At 39.1% G+C, this 21,363-nt stretch overlaps 2 protein-coding genes across 5 annotated transcripts in view; one reads left to right on the top strand and one right to left on the bottom strand.

Moving 5' to 3' along the window:
* Positions 1-2,312, top strand: part of JARID2 (jumonji and AT-rich interaction domain containing 2) — a 100,236-nt gene extending 97,924 nt beyond the window's left edge. For all 3 annotated transcript variants that reach the window (XM_027799163.2, XM_055704455.1, XM_055704454.1), the window contains one exon: positions 383-2,312. In XM_027799163.2, the coding sequence (XP_027654964.1) occupies positions 383-559 (177 nt within the window). In that variant the 3' untranslated portion in view covers positions 560-2,312. The remainder of the gene's footprint in view (positions 1-382) is intronic.
* A 703-nt stretch (positions 2,313-3,015) lies between these two features.
* The window catches only part of DTNBP1 (dystrobrevin binding protein 1), a 72,536-nt gene continuing 54,188 nt past the window's right edge, over positions 3,016-21,363 (bottom strand). For both annotated transcript variants that reach the window (XM_055704457.1, XM_055704456.1), the window contains 3 exons: positions 9,476-9,631; positions 7,405-7,548; positions 3,016-3,918 (listed from right to left, as the gene is read on the bottom strand). In XM_055704457.1, coding sequence (XP_055560432.1) covers positions 3,671-3,918; positions 7,405-7,548; positions 9,476-9,631 — 548 coding nt within the window. In that variant the 3' untranslated portion in view covers positions 3,016-3,670. The remainder of the gene's footprint in view (positions 3,919-7,404; positions 7,549-9,475; positions 9,632-21,363) is intronic.

The raw sequence follows: 21,363 nt of genomic DNA, 5'->3' as shown, positions 1-21,363 counted from the left end.
ATTTAAATTGTATCTGAAGAATGTTTCTGACCCTGGCGAAGCAACCTTGCAGCCCAGCGGCTCTCTTCTCGCTCAGTGGCCAGAGCTCAGAATTCCTGGTTCTGCTGATCGCTGGCTTTTAAGTTTGGTGGGGGAAGCTTCAGCAGGGGCCGCACTTGGACTACACAGTACTTTACTTTTTACAGAACTCCCAGTTTTGAATAATCATTACAGGAGGAAACTTTTGGCATCATTTACAAATACATAGATATCCCCCCCCCCCCGCCCCCTCCCCAGTTAGGTGCTTTCAGTCAAAAAGGCAGCACTACATCTCTGTCCCTCAGAAGTGACTGGAGAAAGAGCAGATGCTAATTTTGTGGTTTTTCTCCCACTTTCCCTACAGGAACAAATCATCAGTCTAGTCAATCAAATCTGTGGAAAAGTATCTGGTAAAAATGGCAGCATTGAGAACTGTATCAGCAAGCCTACACCAAAAAGAGGACCTCGTAAGAGAGCGACAGTTGACGTGCCATCATCTAGGCTTTCATCCTCCAGTTCATCCAAAAGTGCTTCAAGTTAATCCTGAAGATGCCAACACTCTCATTTTGTCAATTTATATATATTTTTTGTAATTATTATACCATAGTTTGGAGTACTTGCTGTAGAATACAAGCTGTCTTTGCACTAGCTCTAAAGAAGATTTTCTTCTGGTTTTAGAGAACTAATTTTGTTTTAGCATTAAACTGTTGAATTTTTTTTTTTTTGTACTTAGAATAGATAGATACAGCAGTCTGATTTTTTTAAACTGCCGTATGTTCACTGTTTTAAAACCGGCAAGGGGCTGATAAAATATTAATTTGTATTGTCCCTATGGCTGAAAAAATAAAAAGCCTTTTTGGTAACTGTGAAAAAAGGCTTTTAACCCATTTTTTGAATAGGTTAAAGTTTGATGTGTTTTATAATTTGTTCTCCAGTCATGTGAGCAGATTTTTCTAGAGAGAAAAGGGATAGGAGACAAAAACTTGAAAGAAATTGCTTTACTTTGGCTGTCTTTTATTCTGTCACGGCAAGATGAGTTTTGTAATTTTTTAAATTGGAGAATACACACTTTCTTTGGGAGGTTATGGCAGCTGAAGATGGACTTTGTTTCCTAACTGTAGGCAAAAGGAGGAGATTTGGAGTATGTTCTCTTTTACCAGCACATCACTATGCATCTGTTTTGAGGGGGAAAAAATAAAAACTTTAAAAAAAAAAAAAAAAAAAAAAAGGAGGAAAAAAGACTGCCTGCTTTGAGGAGTCATGTGAGGGAAAACTGTGCCTGATTTCATTAGGAAATCCATTCTGTTATTTTTTGGTGCTGTTGGCTACTTTATTAAAAACCCTTCAATAGCATCCTTTAAAAAAAAAAAAAAAAAGAAAAAAGAAAAAAAGTGATTGAAGCCATAAGTGCTTCTTTTGTCATAGACGTGCAATCTTTCTAACATTCCATTTCCATTCCACTGCTGTTTTCACACCTTTACACAGTCCAGCATTAATTTTTGTTTTGAATTCGTTTCATTATATGATCACATCTAGAGCCACTAGCAGGTCTGCATATTTCTTTTGAATGTGAAAATGCATTTGCTTTCATCTTGTCTATTTTTTCTCTTCATGTTGTAACAAAAAAAAAATCACACCTTTTGTACATATGCCTGTAAATTTTTTTAAATACTTGAGCCTTTTCTTGGGGTGGGGGGAGGGATGGCGAAGAGACAAGATGAAGAAAAGCCTTACGTTTCACTTTCTTCATCGGTTGGATTGGATGCTTACAGGGTTTTTCTTGTAACATTTATAAGTGCTGCTTACATCACTGAACAACAACAAAAAATAATAATGGAGTAGCTGTTGCCCTTTTCTGGTTGTGTGTACAGTATGTGTGGAATAAAAAAGGGAAAATGTTTTCACAAACTGTTTTGTTTCGTAATTGAATTCAACAATACCGTAGCTACCCATATTGCACTGAGCTTGCCAGTGGTGACTGTCAGGAAAGTCCTATAATACAATTTGTTGGTTGTTGTTGCAGAAGACTGAACTGTTTTGGAATATTTAACAATAACATAAACAGAGTCAAGTGTTTTCAAATGTGGTTGTCTGGTTTTTATGGCCTTGCTGTGTACTTTTCCCTCTTGACAGTAAACTTCTGACTATGGCTTACAGTTTGACATTTAATTTATTAGCGCTGCTCTGCTCTCTTTCCTTGTAAGGAAAGACTTCATGTTGTTTATTGCCAGTTTTTTGTTTACTTTCCAGGTTTGTACTACGAGGTTTAATAAAAAAAACAAAACTTTTTTGGACATTTTGTCTGTCTTCTGGAAAGTGAGTGAGTAAGCTCCTTCAAGAAAAATTTCTTTCAATGGATGCCTTGTTAGATAGCGGATACCTCAGTGTCGGTAGTGAGCTTCTATTGCTTTCATTTCCCAGAGAGAGGGGTCAGGGAACGCTTTGTCAGGTAACAGGAGATAAGAGTGAATCCTCCAGGAAACTGGCCACTTGCCAGCTGGCGAGCAGCCGCCTCATTCCCAACCACTAGCTTTGTCAGGGCAGGTCTCTGAAGGGGGTCTGCATCCCAGCTCATCCTTCTACTTACGCTGTTTGCTTACATTCCTTCCCTCTGTGCATGAGGAGCAGGAGCCAGGAGCCTTCTCAAAGGAGAGCAGATCCCTGCAAACAGAGTGTGAGACTTGACAAGAAACAGGCATTAGACACGTTCAGACCTCAAGATTAGAGAGAAAAATGACTGCAGAAAAAAAAATGGCAGCAAGATGGTGATGGCTCTAGGTCCTATGGCTTATAACATGTACGCACTTAATTTATAATTCATTCAGGTTTATTTCCCTTAAATTGCTGGTTTGCATCAGTGTAGTCAAACAGATTTTACCACGGAAAAGTAAATTACACTGGTGCTCCTTACAAATAACCATATTTTTTTTTCTGAATTAAGTCTCCTCTGTTCACTGTCATGGATAAAATATTTGGGTAATCAAGTAAAAGACATGGTTGGGATAGAAATACTTTATTTTATCTCGAAAGAGGAGTAAGTTTATACAATGCTAAGATATCTGCTCCACGAGGAGTTAACATTTCAGTATGCATCTCTCCTCCTTTTCAGGTTTTTTTTTTCCTTAACACCTACGATAACTAAGTTGGTCCTGAATAAGAAGTGTGAGAGAGAAGACACTGCTGCGTTAGTAGACAAAGGCAGTAGGCAGACAGTAGGTAGTAAAGAGTAGAAAATAACTTTGCGTTTTGGTTTGGATCCTAAATCTTCAGTTGCAGCAGCTGAAAACATGCAAGGAACAATTTGGGTTCGGCATTACACATCAAGTCTAAGTATTTCCAATCAATCAGCCATTTAAAGGTTAGTGGTCAAGGTAACTTGTATCTTTCCCCTTAATTCTCTTATACATAGTATATACAACAGTTTTACTGCTCCCCTGAGCCCCAAGACTACTGTTAAAGTGTGTGTGCTTTAGGCAATTATTTTTTTTTTTAAAACCAACCTCCACATGACTGGCAATTTTGTAAAAAGGCAGTATTACTAAGTAAAAAGATCTGGCTGTTACGCTTGGTTAGCAAATCGTTACACAGGCAAGCTCTTCATTCACTTGTTCATTCATTCAGAAGTCATTCTTAAAGGATATGGTTTTAAGATTCAAATAGTTTGAGAGTCACTTTCATCACTAACATCTGAAGCACCCTTTCTTTCAGTTACAGCAGCAAGAGCAGTGTCCACTTGAACCTCCTCTTCATCAGACTGAACAACTGGAGACTCTCCTTCACTTGCATCTTGGCTGGCAGAATCGGTACAGGTCGATGACAGCGAAGACAGTTTCTGTCGTAATTCAGACTGGCTGGGAACCTGAAGACTTATCTCGTTCACATAGCTGTGGGAGTCCGGCCCTTGGAATTGGAAAAAGAACAAGAAAAATCAAGCTTTGGCTCAAGCAGGTGAATTGAGAAGTCAGTCTATTAACTGAGCTCAGCGCTGGTTACTGAGCTGTATTCGTGTCGGTTTGCAGCTTTTTTGCAGAACATTAAAAAAACCCTCCCCAAACACAAAGCTGCCTTTTGGCTTTTCTGAAGTTGACCCTCAAATACGAGCCCCAGGCTGGTTTTAGTCTGTTTCTGGTGGTGTGTCTGTGTCTTGCTCAGTCTAGAATTGCTAACGCTCGAGATCAAGGTAAGATTGCAGGAGCGTCACGTCCTGACTGCTGCGAGACAGAGCTGTCATCCACTTTGCCTGTTAGCCAAGACCACTTAATCCTCCTAACTCTGACTTGATAAAGTCCATTCGGACTTCAGCGTGTGCCAAGAATCGTCACCAACAGGAAAATCCTCCAGCCAAACCCTGTCCAACAGAACACCACAAATAAACCTGGGTGAAATTAAAAATAGTAACAGCAGCTAGGAGACAGGCAATAATAGTAATCTCCATTTTTGACTAAAAATGAAGATGCAGAAGCAAAACAAATTATTGTCCACAGCGGGAAAACATTCCTCTGCTAAAGCTGTACCGTAGCTCAAGTGCACAGGAATGGGACTTTAAGACTATGCTTCCCCCACCGTCCTGGGCAAAAAGATTTCTCAGCAGGTTCAGGGTAATGGTGTTTGCTTGCAGTTTCAGAGTTCAGATTTCAAAATTATCTCGGACCCTCTTCTCTGGACGCTTCCTGGCAGTAAATAAGAAGTTAAAATGGGGAAACATCTAAACACTCTTCTTACGTGATCTGCCATATAAAGTCCTTTTTTCTTTTACTGTACCCAAGCGTTTCTCCACAGTCAGGGCGCCCAGCTTCAGCACTGAGTAACCTTAGTGAGAAAATACTCTTTAAAATCCTTCGTGATTTTATTGAAAAAAAGTTTCAGGAGGGTTGGATGGAAATGAGCTGATCACCACACCTCACCTCTGCTGAGGCTGTTGGCGGAGCCCTTCACACTCCATTGCCCTGTGACTGGTCCCTATAGCCCTGCCAAATATCCAAGTTACATTTTAACAAGAAAACAGTCATAACAGCATCCAGAGCCAGCAGAAGGCTGTTGCACTGGACACTGTTGCTCAGGCAAGTTTCTTGCCCTAACTAGCTGCAATCTTAAACTCTGAACCTCAACACGAACAGCGAGTAGCCTTGTACGTGACATTGGTCTTGCTTCTCTGGGACCCAGGAACACCAGGGGGAAACCTGCCCTCAGCAGGTCTCTGGTTTAATCACAAGTTGATAAGTGACTGGTACAACATCCACAACTCTTTACAGCTGACCAAGCTGCCTGGACTGAAAACACCCCGCCACTGCAACCGGCTGGGCCAGTCTGGCATGACTAGCACGTCGAGAGTTGCTTCTTCAGGTAGTACATGAATTTACACTGAACACAAGTAATCCTAGGATAATGTTTTAAAGGCATTTTGATGTTGTACCCAGCAGCACGCGTTAGATTAATTTACACAATGCACACGGAGGAGGAGTTTTTTGGACTGACGGAGGCAAGTCAATTTTTCAGTATCATGAAATGTTGCAAAACTGATGCCCATAAGCTGGCAACATTTATAGCAAGATGAATTTGAAAACATGTTGATGTCTTGAGCTAATTGTCATTTTTACCAGTTACTAAAATAACTTACCTGTATTCTGTAGTATTCAGTAAAACCTGCGAAATAAATCTTGCCCTGACCAGTTCTCCACTGACACCCAAATGAAGAGTTACCTTTAAGCCATCTCATTTTTCTGAGAATGAAGACTATTGCATGTCTGGATTTACACTAGGGCACCAGGTCCTTACAGCAAGCACAAACCCCCCGTCTAATTCAGCGGGAAATGAATCACCTGGAACCACAACAGCAAGATTCCCAAGACTGCTACGCTCGAGCAGTAGTAACTGTAGAGGAGGATATCTTGCTGCAAGATTTCCTCTGTGTTAAGGTTACAGTGCTAGCACATTGCAGCACTGGTACATTATATTACAGTGTATGTGCATATATAAAAGAAATACATATACACTATCTATACAGACACACTGTAATACATTAATGCAGAAAATAACTGATTTTTTTTTTCAAAGGCTAGTAAGTTTTACATCTGTTTAGGAAAAAACAACCACACCTAGTAGTTTCTACACTTCCTTAGATAACCCAGTTACACTGTTAAGCCACAAAGCTTCTCGGTCCAACATCTGCCAAAGACTCAGCAAGGGGGAAACAGCCCTAGATTCTGTAATTACTTGCATGCTCAAATGATGATCAACTTTAATAATGCATGGATTGGACGCCTATCCAAAACCAGCCATCTGACTCCCAGTTTTTGCAATAAACCACAAAAAACCTTTAGTAGTCAAGTGTGCCCTGACTACTCACCATAAGCTTTTCGTGTTCATGGCTGGTAATAATCACGTCACACAGGGAGGAAGAAAATTACCCCAGGATATTATTAACAATTTTCTTTACATATCCCAAAATATAGGACAGGATTTAAAGTATACTGTTTCTTCACTCTAAGTACATTTATAAAAATATTTCAACCTGTATTTTCAAAAGAAATCAGAAACACATTAAAGGAGCTTCATCGTCTGCCCCAAGAAAACTCATTTTGGCTCTTTTAGGAAAAGGCATTCTAGTACTGAAGTTTTTAATTAAGAAAACACTCTTCCCTGGTGGATAAGGTAGCCAGTATTACTAATTCCCTGCTTTAAGTTGATCCCTCATCATGCTGCATCTTTGCAAAACGTAAATCTGGTTTTGTTCATCAGAACATGTAAACAAAATTTCGGATTAAGATTAATTTAATCCAATTTAACTAACATTGCTAGCAGTAAGAAGGCTACATGAAAGAACTGCAGTATCAGAGTCACTATTCAGGAGCTTCCAGAACATTGTCATGTTTTAAATTTATATTTATGTATATATATATACACACATATATGAACTGCTGGGTTAACTATTAATATCTCTCACTGAAGATCCTGCACTATACAACTGGTCTGAATTTACTTCAAAATGCCAAAATTCTGGACAAATTTTAAGAAAGCAGTCTTAAAAATAAAAACCTAATTGCCACAAGTTTTCTGTTTATGTTTGTTAAAATGTCCTCTATTATCTTTATAATAAGAAAAAATGCGCCTTAAAAGCAGTATGTAACACATCACCTAGTCGTACTGTGATAAATATAACATGCAACTTTAGTAACTTGATAAAAAAAAGACAGTCCAGAAATATCAAGTAGTTTTGCAGCAAGCTCTCTTGTACTGCAACTAAGTGTTTTGAAAACCACTAATGAAAACTATTCCATCTACATGAAGTGTAATGTTTTATAAGATAACATCAGACATTACAAATTGGAGCAATTCTGGCAATTTATCGCTTTGTCTCTAAGCACGCTGTCATTACTAGTATCATACCCAGCATGGGAGAAAGCATATTATTGTCTTCTCCTCCTGAGTTTAAAAAGACATCAAGAGCTTCTTGGTCAGACATGTCCATTAGGTCCATCTGTTCCAGCATGTCCACGTTCACCTCCATGGAAGACATACTTCCGATCGGTTCTGCAGTAAAAACAGCGCAATGAGCAAACTGACAATCAGCTACATGAGTTATTACCTATAAAGGCTTCAGGAGCTGCTATAATAGTACGCATTACTAACAATTAAACTAGATCTGGAAGGAGCACACCCACAGGAGCTGCTCAGCAGCAATCTCAACCCAAATCCAAGAGCACTCTGTGCAATCTTTGTTGTGAAACTGATGTCCATTACTGTTTTTGTAAAGCAAAACATTTTTAGCAACAATATTTATAGCAGTAGTGTTATCAGAAATATGCTAGGATGGGGCTCAGGGGCAAAGATTGAAACTTTCCATTTTGCAACACTCCTTTCCAATTCCCTCAACTGAAAGTCTTTTTAGAGAAAAACAAACCCATTTAAGCACACAATCACGAAATGTCAATATACAAGGGACATGGAAATTCATAAATAAGGACTAATGTTCACAGAGAGCAGCCATTCTTCCTCTTTCAGTTAGTCTAATAAATGACAGTAGTATGTAAAACCTAGGCTGATGCCCAATATCTGCTCTCAGCGTGGGAATTTCATATTTATTACTCTGGCAAATCACTTATTATTGTCAATACAATACTGACAATTCACAAGGGGATTAAGTACTTGGATGAGCATCTTCTTCCTTGAACAATAAAACATGCAAACACAAAACAAGTTCAGAGCTACACAGATTTAAGTCCAGTTGCTGCACATGTAACATCAAATATTACCATGAACAGTTTAATGGTTCACCTCAATTTAAGAATTACACTATTGAAAGCCTTCATATATGAACCGAGATGAAATCCCATCATTTGATTGTTTTTTTTCTCAAATATACTACAGCCCTGTAGTTTTGCACGCACTGCAGGATCAAATCTTTCATCAACACGGTTTCTTTGATATACATGGGCTCTGCATTACACTGCCAAGCTGAGGTTCAGAAAATTAGGTACCCCAACCCTCTAACAGAGCCGTGTGTCCAGTACTAGCCACTGACAATGTCCACTTTTAGTCTAAGTGGACTATATATATACAGAAAGCAGGAGATCCAAACGCACTTCCTTCCTAGACGGAAGGAATTTAGACTTACATATCCCACTTCTCAGAAGACTGTTCTAGCAATCAATCTAGAGCATCTTGCAGATGAGCGTTCATAGCACTCACGCAGAGAAATGAAAATCTTGGATGGTATTCTCTGCTCCGAGATCACAGATTATAGCAGAACTGGTCACGGAGCAAGGACAGAATCTCTGCATTTTTTCCTGCCACATGAGTGACACCATCTCCCACTTGCTTTCTTTCTAGTCCTACAGTTCCTGCGTTTTGGCCCAACAGATGGATACTTCCCACACAGAAGTGTCTGTACTCTATGGCATTCTTGTGCTTACCGAGTCAGGAGGTGCCCTACCCGAGTCATCGCATAACGAGAGCACTTAACCTAATCTCCCATGTCCTAATCCTATACTCTGTATGTTACGTAGACAATGGAAATAGCTACCACCTGAGAACTGTTTTGAAATGCAACACTGAGGTTTCCTCTGCACTTCTCAAATTTTTCAGGGGCACCTTCTGCCAGGCGACAATCCCAGGCTTTGGAACTCCAGTGGACAGAAGCGACCCCCTCCACCCATACCTTTAGTGATATGGGTGCACCCTGCAGCTGCAGAGAAAAGCGCTGTTGCAGATGTACTTCAGCGCTTTGCAGTTCCTCAGGCAACGAGCAGAGAGCCTCACTGATTTTCTACGGTATCTAGTTCCCCTGGAACCCAAAGTTTGTTTAACAAGCTTATCTGAAGTTTCAGTTCCACCAAGTTAGAATTTAAGACATGGCAAAGCTTCATCTATAAGCATTAAACCCGCTGCTGACTCTGACCCCTTAGTGCTCTCCAAGCTGTGAGTTTGTGGATTACACAGAAGGTATTTTAAAACTTGCCTCGCCTCTCTGCTATCTGCAAGTATCCTGTAGAAAGGTATTGCTCCATGTCCTGTTGGAAGGCTTCTTCAAAGAACTTCTGACGCTCCTTTAGCTTCATCTGCTGGGTGTGCTCCATATCCAAAACCTTCTGTGCATGTTCAGCATCTAGCTCAGCTGAGTGTAAAACAAACAAACAAATAAAATGCTACATGTATGTCCCCCTGACTCTCAGCATTTAAAATCTACTGAACCAGTTCAATACTGACAGATTCTTACTACAGACTGTTAACACCAGCTGTTACAAAAGAAGGCTTCTGCGCTTTGCAACTATATTTTAAAACCGAAAGGACAAGAATACTATATTAGGCAGCATAACCTTCACATTAAAGTAATGTCATAACTATTCATCTTGAGGCAAGATGCAGATTTCCTGAACTGTACAAGTGCCAACATCTGAAAGATCTGTCCATCGACATTCAGGATTTCAGAATTCTGCCAAAAAAGCTATCAGATAATGATGCTCCTGCTTTCATATGTACCCCAGACACACAAAAGCAATATTTTTAATTTGAATGTTGCATTTCTACCCCACTTCCACCATCAAACAAGTGGAAAGTTATATATGTATGTATGTTTATATGTACATACATATAAATACAAATATATGTGTGGGACATTCTGGTTTTGTTAGCCTTCAGACAGACTAGAAAAATCCTTAGAAGACTATCCTGCCTGTAGTGCAGGTAGGAGTGCACGGAAGCTGTGAAGGCAGCCTGAGCCCACAGGAGGCAGGCACACAGTACTGTTCCCTGTGACACCACCACACAGTCACTAACACCAATACAGAGGGTCTTCTCTGAATACAGCAGCAAAGAATGTGCCAGAAGACAGTGATGATACTGGCACCAAAAAAGCGGAGCCAACTGCCAAATTACTAATAGGACACCAAGCAGAAAGGGCCAGCTTGTATCACTTGTACAGACGTACACTGACAACCGCATTCGCTTGTATGTATCTGTGCTGGGTCTCTGGCAGCTCCTCTTCCCTCCTACAGTGAAAGAACTACCAGACCAAATACCATTAAAGAACTCTTTCCCTCCTGCTTTGCTCCACAGGAGTCACTGACTGGCCAGAAGATGTTGAAAGAAAATGATTGGGCAGTTTAGTGAAGAATAACATCTTCTAGAACAAAAAGACGTGGTAGCTACTGAAGTATTAACTCTAGCCAGACCACTATTAGAATATGCTTTAGGAAAAACCCTGCTTTTTAGGAGGAATATGTAAACTGGAGCCCTTCTTCTCAAAGTTCTCTGTTCATTTTTCTAAGCTGGTCTCATGAGCTCGCCGTTTACAATAATAAAAAAAGAATTTGCTAGCTGAGCTGCTGATGGAAAGGATGGGGGTGGTGAGAAGAGCTGCTGGTCTGGTCTGTTCTACCCATTAGGGGAAGCTCCAACAAATACTGCTGGGTAAAAAATGTCCAAGCTTTCACACACCAGACAGACAGAGCTAGACTATGGCACCCATACAGACAAATGCTGAAAGAACGTAAGGTTTTCTAGGACAAGCATAATGTCAGTCTTCCAGGGAAAATGTTATGTTCATGATATTTTACAATAAGGACATTCATTAAAAGCATTTACCATTATGGAGATTATTATCCAAATGAAGAACATGTTTTATTAAGCCAGGCAAAAACATCAGACAGCAGCAATTCACTCTGTTGCCTGCATCAAGGTCACAGAGCAGATACAGAAGCAACTGAGCTGTGATAGCTGCCAAAAGGAGCCGTAAAACTGGACTGACACACCAAATATCCATTAAAACATCAGTACATAAGAATAATTTTTTTCTTAAAGCAGATTTTGTAAGTAAAACATCATTCTATAATAAGGAAAGCATTTTCCTTTAAGCCAACATGTCTTTATTATCAATTACACTGTGGTGTTCAATAACTCAGTGCTCCCTGGAGCAACTCCTTTACTACAGTCCTGAATGATGAGCAATTATTAATAAAATAGTGTATGATGCAGAAATGCTATTCAATTATAATAAAAAAAGCCAAGGGCTCTCACTGACAACAGAAATTTCCTGTCTTTCTCATAATATATTCTGACAGTTTTGCACTCTATAATGGTAGCCCAGGATATTTTTAACCCCAAAACACGGATAACATCTGAGACTGATAGAACTTCTTTCTTAACACTGCACTCTGATTCTTCCTTTTGCTACTTGGCAGTCCTGGGTTAATGGTTGTACTTGATGATCTCAAAAGTCTTTTCCAACCTAAATGATTCTATGATTCTATTGAAATTGTCACTGGCCAAAACTAAATGGTAATAGCTGCCTGCTGTGCTGACACATTCTGAAGAAACTCAAATACGCTAGCTGAAGAATTGTCATAGGCTTGCTCTCCAAAGTCAGTTATAGAGAATTAACATCAAGAGCCCTGCTGCATGATTTCATACTCTGCCAGGTATAATAAAAGTTGCTTGGCTAAGCAAAACCAAACTGCTACATTTCAGGTTTCTGTTTGTTGTCAGAAATGCTAAAGATGGCTAGATGAAGCTAACAGTCAAACATGAAACCACAGAAAATGGGTGTATTGTTTCTTTTACAAAGCTATTCAGAATTACATTTTCCACATCTCAAGTGCAGTTCTACATGTTTATAAAAGCCTGAATAGAACCAGCACCAAAGGACTTCTAAGACAGACAAAAGTATCATCCATATACTATCATACACTGTTCCTGTCCACATATGAATACTTCCCAGGATGCAGACTGAGACCTGACACACTTAAAATACTATCACATTTTCCCTTTCACTATAAAATTGTACCTTTGAATTAGTAACTGCACCTATTTCTCAATCGCACTGCTGTGCGCAGGGACAAAAAAAGACAGACTACACAGAAAATGCTAATTCACAGTTCCATGCAGACTCACTGGAGTTGCCATGATAACCAAATAAAAGGCAACTTCCATTCTACACCAGCTATGACTTAAAAGAACAGAACTAAATGTAGGCAAAGTATTTCTTAAAAACTGGGAACTCGAGTGCTGACATACAGCCTTCTGCACCATCCCCGGGAAGAGCCCCATGGCTAACCCACAGCTCGCCTCCCTTGCAGTCGTGGCACAACCTGCAGCCTGCCTCCTCCAAAGCCCAAGCAAAGAGGCAGCACTCATGCACAAAACCTCACTTTCTCCAACAGTGCTGAGCAACGCGCTCTCCCCAGCCCTGCACTCATCACGCAGGCACTGAAGCACAGCAGCCAATTCTACCCCGCGATCAGTCACCCCAGCCTGATGCAGCCTTTGGGGATGGGCACCCCTACTGAGATGCTACACTGGCCTCGCCTCCTCTAGCCACGTGAGAATTTATCAGGAAATTTCAGGGGACAGCTCTACTTCTCCAAATACCTCAGCATGAGAATAAGCCACAGTCATCATCTGTTTCTGCCCCTGTGGAGCCTGCCTACAGCAGCTAACAGGACCTGGAAAGATGTACCAGCTAATTCCAGCCATTAAAAGGACTGGCCTGTGCTCTTGAAGTTCAATAACAACAAAAAACAGACACACACACAAAACTCAACCAACCAAAAAAACCCCACACCCCCAAAAATCAGTACCTTAAAGCACTGATTTTCCCTACAGACATTTCCACCCCCAGCCTTTTTTTTGTCTGGGAAAAAAACCCCAACCCACCACCACATAGCTGTACAGACAGGCCACAGACTTAGAAATTTAAGACAAGACCAGGAGTATAATATTATTATTTGGCACAACATCCATGTTTGCACATCTCAATTTACATTTCTGATACCCTTCTGCAGCTAGAAGATGCGCTAACCACACACTGTATTCCTAATATGAGATTAAATTAATTAAAGCCAAGACCTCGTGATAGATTTCTTAAAGTCTTTATAAAATATTTTTATTTACAAATTAACTCTATTTCTCAGAACCTCCCCCTTCTGTATCTTAAGTATATTTGAACTTGAACTTGCCAGTAGAAGAATCCGAACTCCAGAGGAATAAATTACAATAGCTTACAACCATATGCCTCAAGTGTAAAGGACACCATTTTCTGGTACCATTCATATGCCTGAGTGACACTTCCCACAAATGAAAATTTTTCCACAGTACCTAAAGTTTCTATCCAACCAACAAAATAAATGTCCATTTTATACTGTAATCTAAAAAAATTTCCAGTTATGCACAACGGATCTCCTGAATGAATAACCCTACAAATAAAACAAATTAGAAGAACGACAAAAAAACCCCCCACAAACACAAACAAACAACAGCAACAAAAAACTAACAGCAACTGAGAACACTGGTTATTTAGATTGCTAACACATCCCTTAGAAGTAAAGTGAAAGTGAAAGATGTCAAGTTGTCCAAAATGGATGGCTTTTTGGTGTTTCATACTGTTACACAATCAGTATACTTTCCTTCAACTAATTTATTATGTTACCTTATAGTTCTTCACGTAAACTAGAATCCGTAAATGTATTTGCTGTAAAGAGGGAAAGATACCGAGTAACCCAAAACCTGAAGCTTAGATAAATGCTCCCTTTTTCCCCCCTTCTATAGTTCGTCTGGCGTTTTGTAGACTCATTCAACTGGACCACAAAATGTACGCAAGTATTCCTCTCAGGTTTTTTGCTTTCACTAAAGATATAAAAGTTTCAAGCAGTTTCAATATTTATGTAGCTGAATTATGATGTTCCTCCTGTACTGGGGGGCTCCAAACTGGCCCCAGCATGTAGACATGCTGAGCAGGCCAGGATAATCCTTTCCCTGGTTCTCCAGCCACGTCCCCGTTCACACAGGTGAGGATGCTGTGGCCTCCCCTGCTGCCAGGCAGCTGCTGGCTGGTACCCAGCTCGCTGCCCACCCACCGCCCCGGGGCCATCCTGCAGAGCTGCTCCCCAGCTGCTCTTGCTGCAGGGGCTCTTCCTTGCCCGGTGCAGGGCTTTGCATTTGTACCTGTTGAACTTCTCCTGTTCTCTATCAGCCCTCTCCTCCAGCCTCTCTGGATCCCTCTGAATGGCAGCCCTGCTCTCACTGTATCGACTGACCCTCCCCATTTGCTGTCATCTGCAAACTCGGTGAGCGTGCCCTCCATCACTTCCTCCAGGGAAGACACTGCTGCTTGTTACCAGCCTCCAGGTGGAGTATGACCCATTAAATGCTACCATCTAAACCAACCAGTCATTTATCCATCTCGTTGCCCATCCATCCGGACTGTAACATCATAATTTGGCTACAAGAATATTGGGTGAGTCTGTCAAAACCTATTAGTAAGCTGGCTATTCACTAAAGAACCGAAAGCATTCACAAATCAGAACAATAAAACCATAAAAACAGAAAGCAGAAGATGTATTAGTAAGCTGGCTATTCACTAAATAACTGAAAGCCTTCAAAAATCAGAATAAGAACAGGCAAGGGAAGACCGACAGACAAGTAACATGAGTGCATTATAACTCAGCAACCTATACTTGCCACTGCCTCATTATAGACCCTTTCAAGTAAAAATATCAAAGCAAGACAAGATGCTGGGGAGTGCTTCAAAGGATGCAGTTTTTCCCGAAATATTTGAATTAAATGTTTGAATTATTCTTGACTGAATTTAGAATACATTTTGATAATAAGGGAGGAGGTTCAGCACACTCCTGCATGACATTTTGCTGACAAGTGGGGAAAGACCATTGGCAAAACTTAAAAAAATTCTAAGGTATCTGAATTAGGTGCACAGTCTTTCTTCAAAATAGGAGTGAAAAGAAAACACGTGAAAACGACAAGATATAATTGTTTTTAAACTCTGATTTAACAGCTTATTTACAAAGTACATTTTTTTAAACCAAAGTTATATTCAAATAATTACAGTCAAAAAAACTAAGCCCTGATTCACCGGAACGTGAAGTCAGGATTTCACTGGACTTCACTGATGGAAAGATCATCTCTAGTGGAAAAAATATACATCGTTCCAAATAAGTCTGACATCTCTCAAAAGCATGCATTTTCATGAAGATATATTTTACTAAAATTACAATTATCAATGCTATTTTTATTAAAATATTTCTTCATTTTAAAAAAAATCAGTCATTACACATGACTGTATGTATTCCTTGATAATTTCTAACCAGTGTTTTTATAGATTGCATCAGAATATGAAAACTCTAATTAGCCCAGAAATAATCCAGTCAAGAGGAAAAGCAAAGGTTTTTACTAGTGCACAGAAATTATTTCTTAAGTTGCCCAATAAGCACTTTCAACAAGTTGGCTTACCTTGGAAATTCCCTCTAAAAAGCTCCTTACTTGAGATGCTTGAAAAATAGAGAATAAGCCTAAATAAACATCAGAATAAACCACTGAAAATAACCGCCTGTGTATGCCAAGATTCCAGGGACTAAAGCAGCACCTGGAGGAAGAAGCAGCTTCCGACCAGCGCGACAGGAAACAGCCTGGGTAAAGGTTTCCACGTAACTCCAAACTTCACATGGCTACCAGGAAATCATCCTAATTAACAGATACTAAAAATACGCTCCACCAAACAGCAAACGCATGAATCTGGTTCTAAAAATGTAAATACATCTAGGATTTTTTAAAAAATAATCACCCAAACTTTATAGTCATATGCCTTACAGTGTGTGAAAAGCATATTTGGCCCTGGCAGAATTAGGATCTTTCAGGACAGCTGAACAAAAGGTTATTGTATTTATTTGACCTTCACAGTTCTCTTCAGCTCTCTCCTACATTTTAAAGCCTTGTAAAGTGCGACGGACGTTTCTAAGGCAGAGCAGTGGCTTGCTACTGCAGAGGAGCACATGTCCCAGCTATGGACCAGTCTGGGTTTGAGTTTTTAAGCAGTTAATACAGCCCACGCTAATTAACGTAGGGGTTCCAACAAGCTTAGAGCATCTGAAGTTTTGTATAAAAGCTTAAATCCTGCCCTGCCCAATTGTACCTTTTTTACAACAAAACAAACAGAACATCCTACACAGCAGCTACATGACACATATTCTTTAGATTGCTTTCACCTTGCTCTATTCTCTGCAAGCTTAAAAATACACCAGGCTGAGGACTCCTCTGCAAGGGGGTCCACAGCAGCAGAATGGACTCTCATTTTAGAACTACATCTACTGCGGTTCCGAAACAGTAAGAATGCTTTTGGCCATTTTATTTCTCTTAAAAAACATCCTGAATCCTGAGTGCATTTGCCTACTTCTTGATTTTTTTTTTTTTTTTTTTTTTTTTTTCAAATTAAGAGCAGACACATTTTCATGCCTGCAAATGTGGAATCAGGAACAATTTTAGAATTGTTTTAATTGGTTTTAACTACAGTCAAACCCATCATAGATACACTGTTCTACAACATGTTAGGGGTTTTTTTCCACGCTTGCCTCAGTATTTTCCTACCTTCAGATGTGCAAATGCATGTCTTGCAGTGCATGGTAATGTTAGAGCAAAAGCTTTACCAGGGGAATTCTCTCCTCCAGGCCCATACTTAATGACTACTGCCTTAACAAATCTACAATTCACCATTTTCCAGTTTTCTGGTTCAATTTCATTTACGGTCCCAAGAACACTAAGCCATGATATCTGTCCTTCTAGAAGACAGGATTTAGTAAAGTGACTCCGGGGGTGGGGGTGGGCAGGCACAAGGGGGTTAGTCTTCTAACTCCTCTGTTTCTCCTTTAGTCAGATTTCTGTCCAACTGAAAGAGGAGAAAAGGTGACAAGGGAAGGATAACATTAAGCAGAACCTCACTAGCACAGAAAGTAAGTTGAAATAACCAAAATGGCAAGTATCTGGGCTCACGTGCTTGTTTCCTGCCTCACTGTAAATCCACCACTCATGGTACTGTAAGAACAATAAATCTGTTAGTAAGCTGCAAAGTATTTATTTTCACTGTAAATAAACCTGACAATATCACATGTATCTTTAGTAGATATAGGTTTATTTATGAGGACAATCTGGCTTTAAAAATCTAGCCACACACTAGAAAAATCCCACTATTACAGAAATTGTACTTGAAAACAGTTTGAATGACTCATCACTGGTCTCCTGTCATGACAAGTTGTATTTAATGCGTACACTCTCCAATTACTTTTATTTTTGTCTTACCTCAAAAATATTCATTTCCAAATGGAAAAACTGATCAGTAGCAAATCTAAAACCAGAGCACTTAAAATAGAAACCGCAGCATTGCAGTATTCTGTTCAGGTTTGCAGAAGTCCATGAAACTGTCCCCAACAAGATTAATAACATCCTATCAGCCAAGTACAAATCGATCTACTGAACAATTTAATTACTACTTTCCATTCCAAAAAGATAACCACTTTTGCTTTGGAACTGGAAGGCTCACAAAGACAGGCAAATGTCTTCTGCTACAAGAACAGAGCTAATCTGAACCTTTGCACAACTCAGATATTTTGCCTACTAGATCAAATTATGTGCATGCATAGATCTATAAATAAATTATGAGATACTGTTTTGCTGTCACAACACATCGTGCACATGTTGAAAATATGGGTTCCACAACAAGGAAATTCAGTTGGCAGGTATCAGCTTCTACTTGTCCTTCAAGCGTCAAACTCTTGCTTTAGTGAAACTATTCTTCACCTAGACTATATCCATCTTTAGCTACACAGGCTAGCAGAACAATACCGTTCAGTGCTTAAATAAATCTTGCCTCAAAAAACCCGAATGTGAACAAGTTATAGTCTTACCTACTAACTAAAACAGAACGAGGGGTTTATTCTACATATTGTTTTCAGAATAACCAGTCTTCTGATCTGAACATGCAGTTTATACCTCCTTCTCCAGAGGGAGAGGCAGAGCCTGCCAAAAAGTCCTACAGGCTTCAGAGCCAAAAGGAATGAGCTGCAGATTCATCGTTTCAGTATGGTTCAGTGTAATCTGACTTGCTTTACATTGACAGTGACATATCTTAGACTTTAAGTGGACTTTTTTTTTTTAGACATACTTTAATGCAACTCTTGGTTAATATAAGCAATGATTGCTCAAGCAGAAAGAGAAAAGAGAAAACATACCTTTCAGGAAAAAAATCATGCAACCAGTTGAAAGAGAATTTGATTTTTTTCACATCTCTTCCACGTGGTAAGGCATTCAGTATGCATTACGTAAACTACATTTGATAACAGATGTGCTTTACAAATGTGTCGCAACTAAAACTTTTATGTCCATCAGAAGTCTTAAAACATTTTTACTCAATAGTGAAGGAGAACATTTTGCAAATTCAAGTTATATTTAAAGTATTTGATGCCAGACGCCATTCCGAATCACCAGTCCTCTCTCATCTGAATTCATTACCAAACTAAAGTTCTGAAAGCACAAAGCCTGTGAGTGTTATTGCAATCAACTGCAAGAGCTCTTCCTTGGCTATCAGCAGTGGTTTTCTGATAGTATTAAGAACATTAAAGCCTGGTTAGTAAAACTTAAATGGGGCTTTTAACAGAGCCTAAATTTCACACTTTAAACAAGAAATAAATATATCCCTTATTTCAACAAAACCAGATTCTGTGTCCAAAGATACACATGAGGCACATTACGCTAAAACATGTCTACCTGTTTGGAGCAGGCTCAATCAATATAGAAGTACTAGAGATTAACTACAAAAGAAATAAAAAGAAAGCACTGGGCTGGTTTTGGTTTTGGGTTGGGTTTTTTTTTTTCCTCAATTTCTTTCTGTTTTATTTTAACAGGGGAAAAATTCTACAAATTAAACCTAAATTTTCAAGTAGTGAGAACTTCAGGACTGCCAGTGAAATCACTCTTTTCCTCATGTAGAAGCCTAGTTGGTTTACAATGTCAAAATTTCATATGCAGTAACCTTTTAAAAAGACCATAAGCCAATCATTAAATCAGTAGCACACACAGAAAACAGTATTTATTGTTTCTTGACGATTTAGTCTATTTCCTCTTCCATTTCTGTCATTCATCTCCATGCAAGCAAAAATCCCTGTTATTCGTTCATCCTATTACTGCTGGTTTTATTTCTTCACTCTCAGAAGTTAAGGAGAAAAAGGACCATTAGATTACAAATCCAGTCCAGTTCAACACTGTTCAGTTAAAGTCCCAAAACTACTCACACTACAGACTATCTTTAGAAATCTCAGTGGCGACTAAACACTTTTGTTTGATATGATTAGCAAAACAAGATCTGAAGAACCATTCATTCTAACAAATCAGCATCCAGGAGCATCCAAACAGTTTCTATAAAATAGCATGAGAGGGGTCTAATTTGCTAACAGACAGCTATTAAGGGACATGTTACCAGCTGAGGAATTTTAAAACACACACAGTCCTGCATATTCATTACACACAGAGTATCAGTTATTACAAGCCAGCTTATTTTAAAAAATCCCTATTTATTCTCACATGCAAAACAAAGATGCCATCATCCTTTTTAAAAGTTGAACACGTTAACAGTGCTAGTTACTAGTAAAGCTAAATTGCAGCATTAGCAATGGCCTGTCTTTTCCAGACTTTTTTTAATACTGTAAGACAGATCTCTTCAAACTACATTATAATATTGTCTTACAATAGTGTTGTTCAATTAATGGGTTGCTTTTAAATTTAGTCAAATGGACAGTAACAACTATACAGGCACAATAAAAGAAAGACAACCAAAACAAGAATCATACTACATTTCAAACAGAACAATGTGGCAAACCATAAAGCAGTACTTTCAGAATATATGACTATTTTCACAATTAAAATACCTCATTTTCTGTCAGGGAATGGCATTATATAACAAGAAACGGGGCATCTTGTGCTAAGTGCTGAAATATAAACGTGTGGTTTTTTCCACTCAGCATTTTTACAAATGATGTGAAACTTTGACTTACGTGAAAAAGAAAAACAGTTTGGTTAGGACATGGATTGTGATGCAGAGGTAAGGCAATTTTGAGTATGTCAGTTCTAAAGAAAGGATATTGATTTTTAGATTTGTAATTAAACTTCTTGAAAAATATTTAAGATAAATTTTTTGGAGGAAAAAAGAAAGTCCTGGAAGGTGATCTGCTCGCACTGACTTGCTGACCGACTTGTGTGCCATCTTCTAGCAGAATTGTTCCAAACTGTTCAAACTTGCAACTTTAAATATTGAAGGTGGAATAAAGGTTGTCTTTACATATAGTGTCAAAGCACTTCCATAAATTTACTGCTAATTCAGAACAAGATTTCTGAACTTTGACATCTCTGTTTTATTTTTTAAAGCATTTAAAGACAAACCTTGAAGAGCAACCCGTATGACATAGGCAGATGGGAAGAAAACCAAAACCTTATCTTCCTTACAGTCTGTAAACTATGATAGAAGAGTGTGGCTGGGTTTACTTTTTTGTTTTGTTCACCCCTGTGGAATGTCTCATGCTTTAAATTACAGAATTTTGGTATTCCATATGGAAGCCATTATTTGCTGTTAATAGGAACAGAAGCTACCAGATCATAACATATCAGTAGTTTTCAAATTTTTACTCTGACATCCAAGTTTTTACCGTGCTTATTCTTTCAAGACAACCAGTCTAAACTATTGAATCAGTGTTTGCAAAGTCAACGGACACCATCACTGCCCCAAACAATAAACCTGATTTTATGGTACTAGATCAAATTGGCACTGCCACACCAAGGAAACACTGGTGGCTGGATACAAAAATAACTCTTCCAGATGAAACAATTCTGAAGAAGAAAACCCGCTGGTGCTTTTTGTTTGTTTTAAAGAGGATCAGCATCATCTGTCCTCCTGCAGCTGGCATAGAGTTGACATCAGGTGTAAAACCAACAGGCACCATATCATCAGCACCAGCTAAAGCCATAATGACAACCATGTTCACTCAAACTATTTCTGCAGTTTAGCCATTAATTCATCAA

Source organism: Falco cherrug, chromosome 3 (genome assembly GCF_023634085.1).
Source record: "Falco cherrug isolate bFalChe1 chromosome 3, bFalChe1.pri, whole genome shotgun sequence".
NCBI classification, from domain to species: domain Eukaryota; kingdom Metazoa; phylum Chordata; class Aves; order Falconiformes; family Falconidae; genus Falco; species Falco cherrug.
Note: the sequence above shows the minus strand (reverse complement) of the source record. Positions and strands in the feature narration are given on the sequence as shown.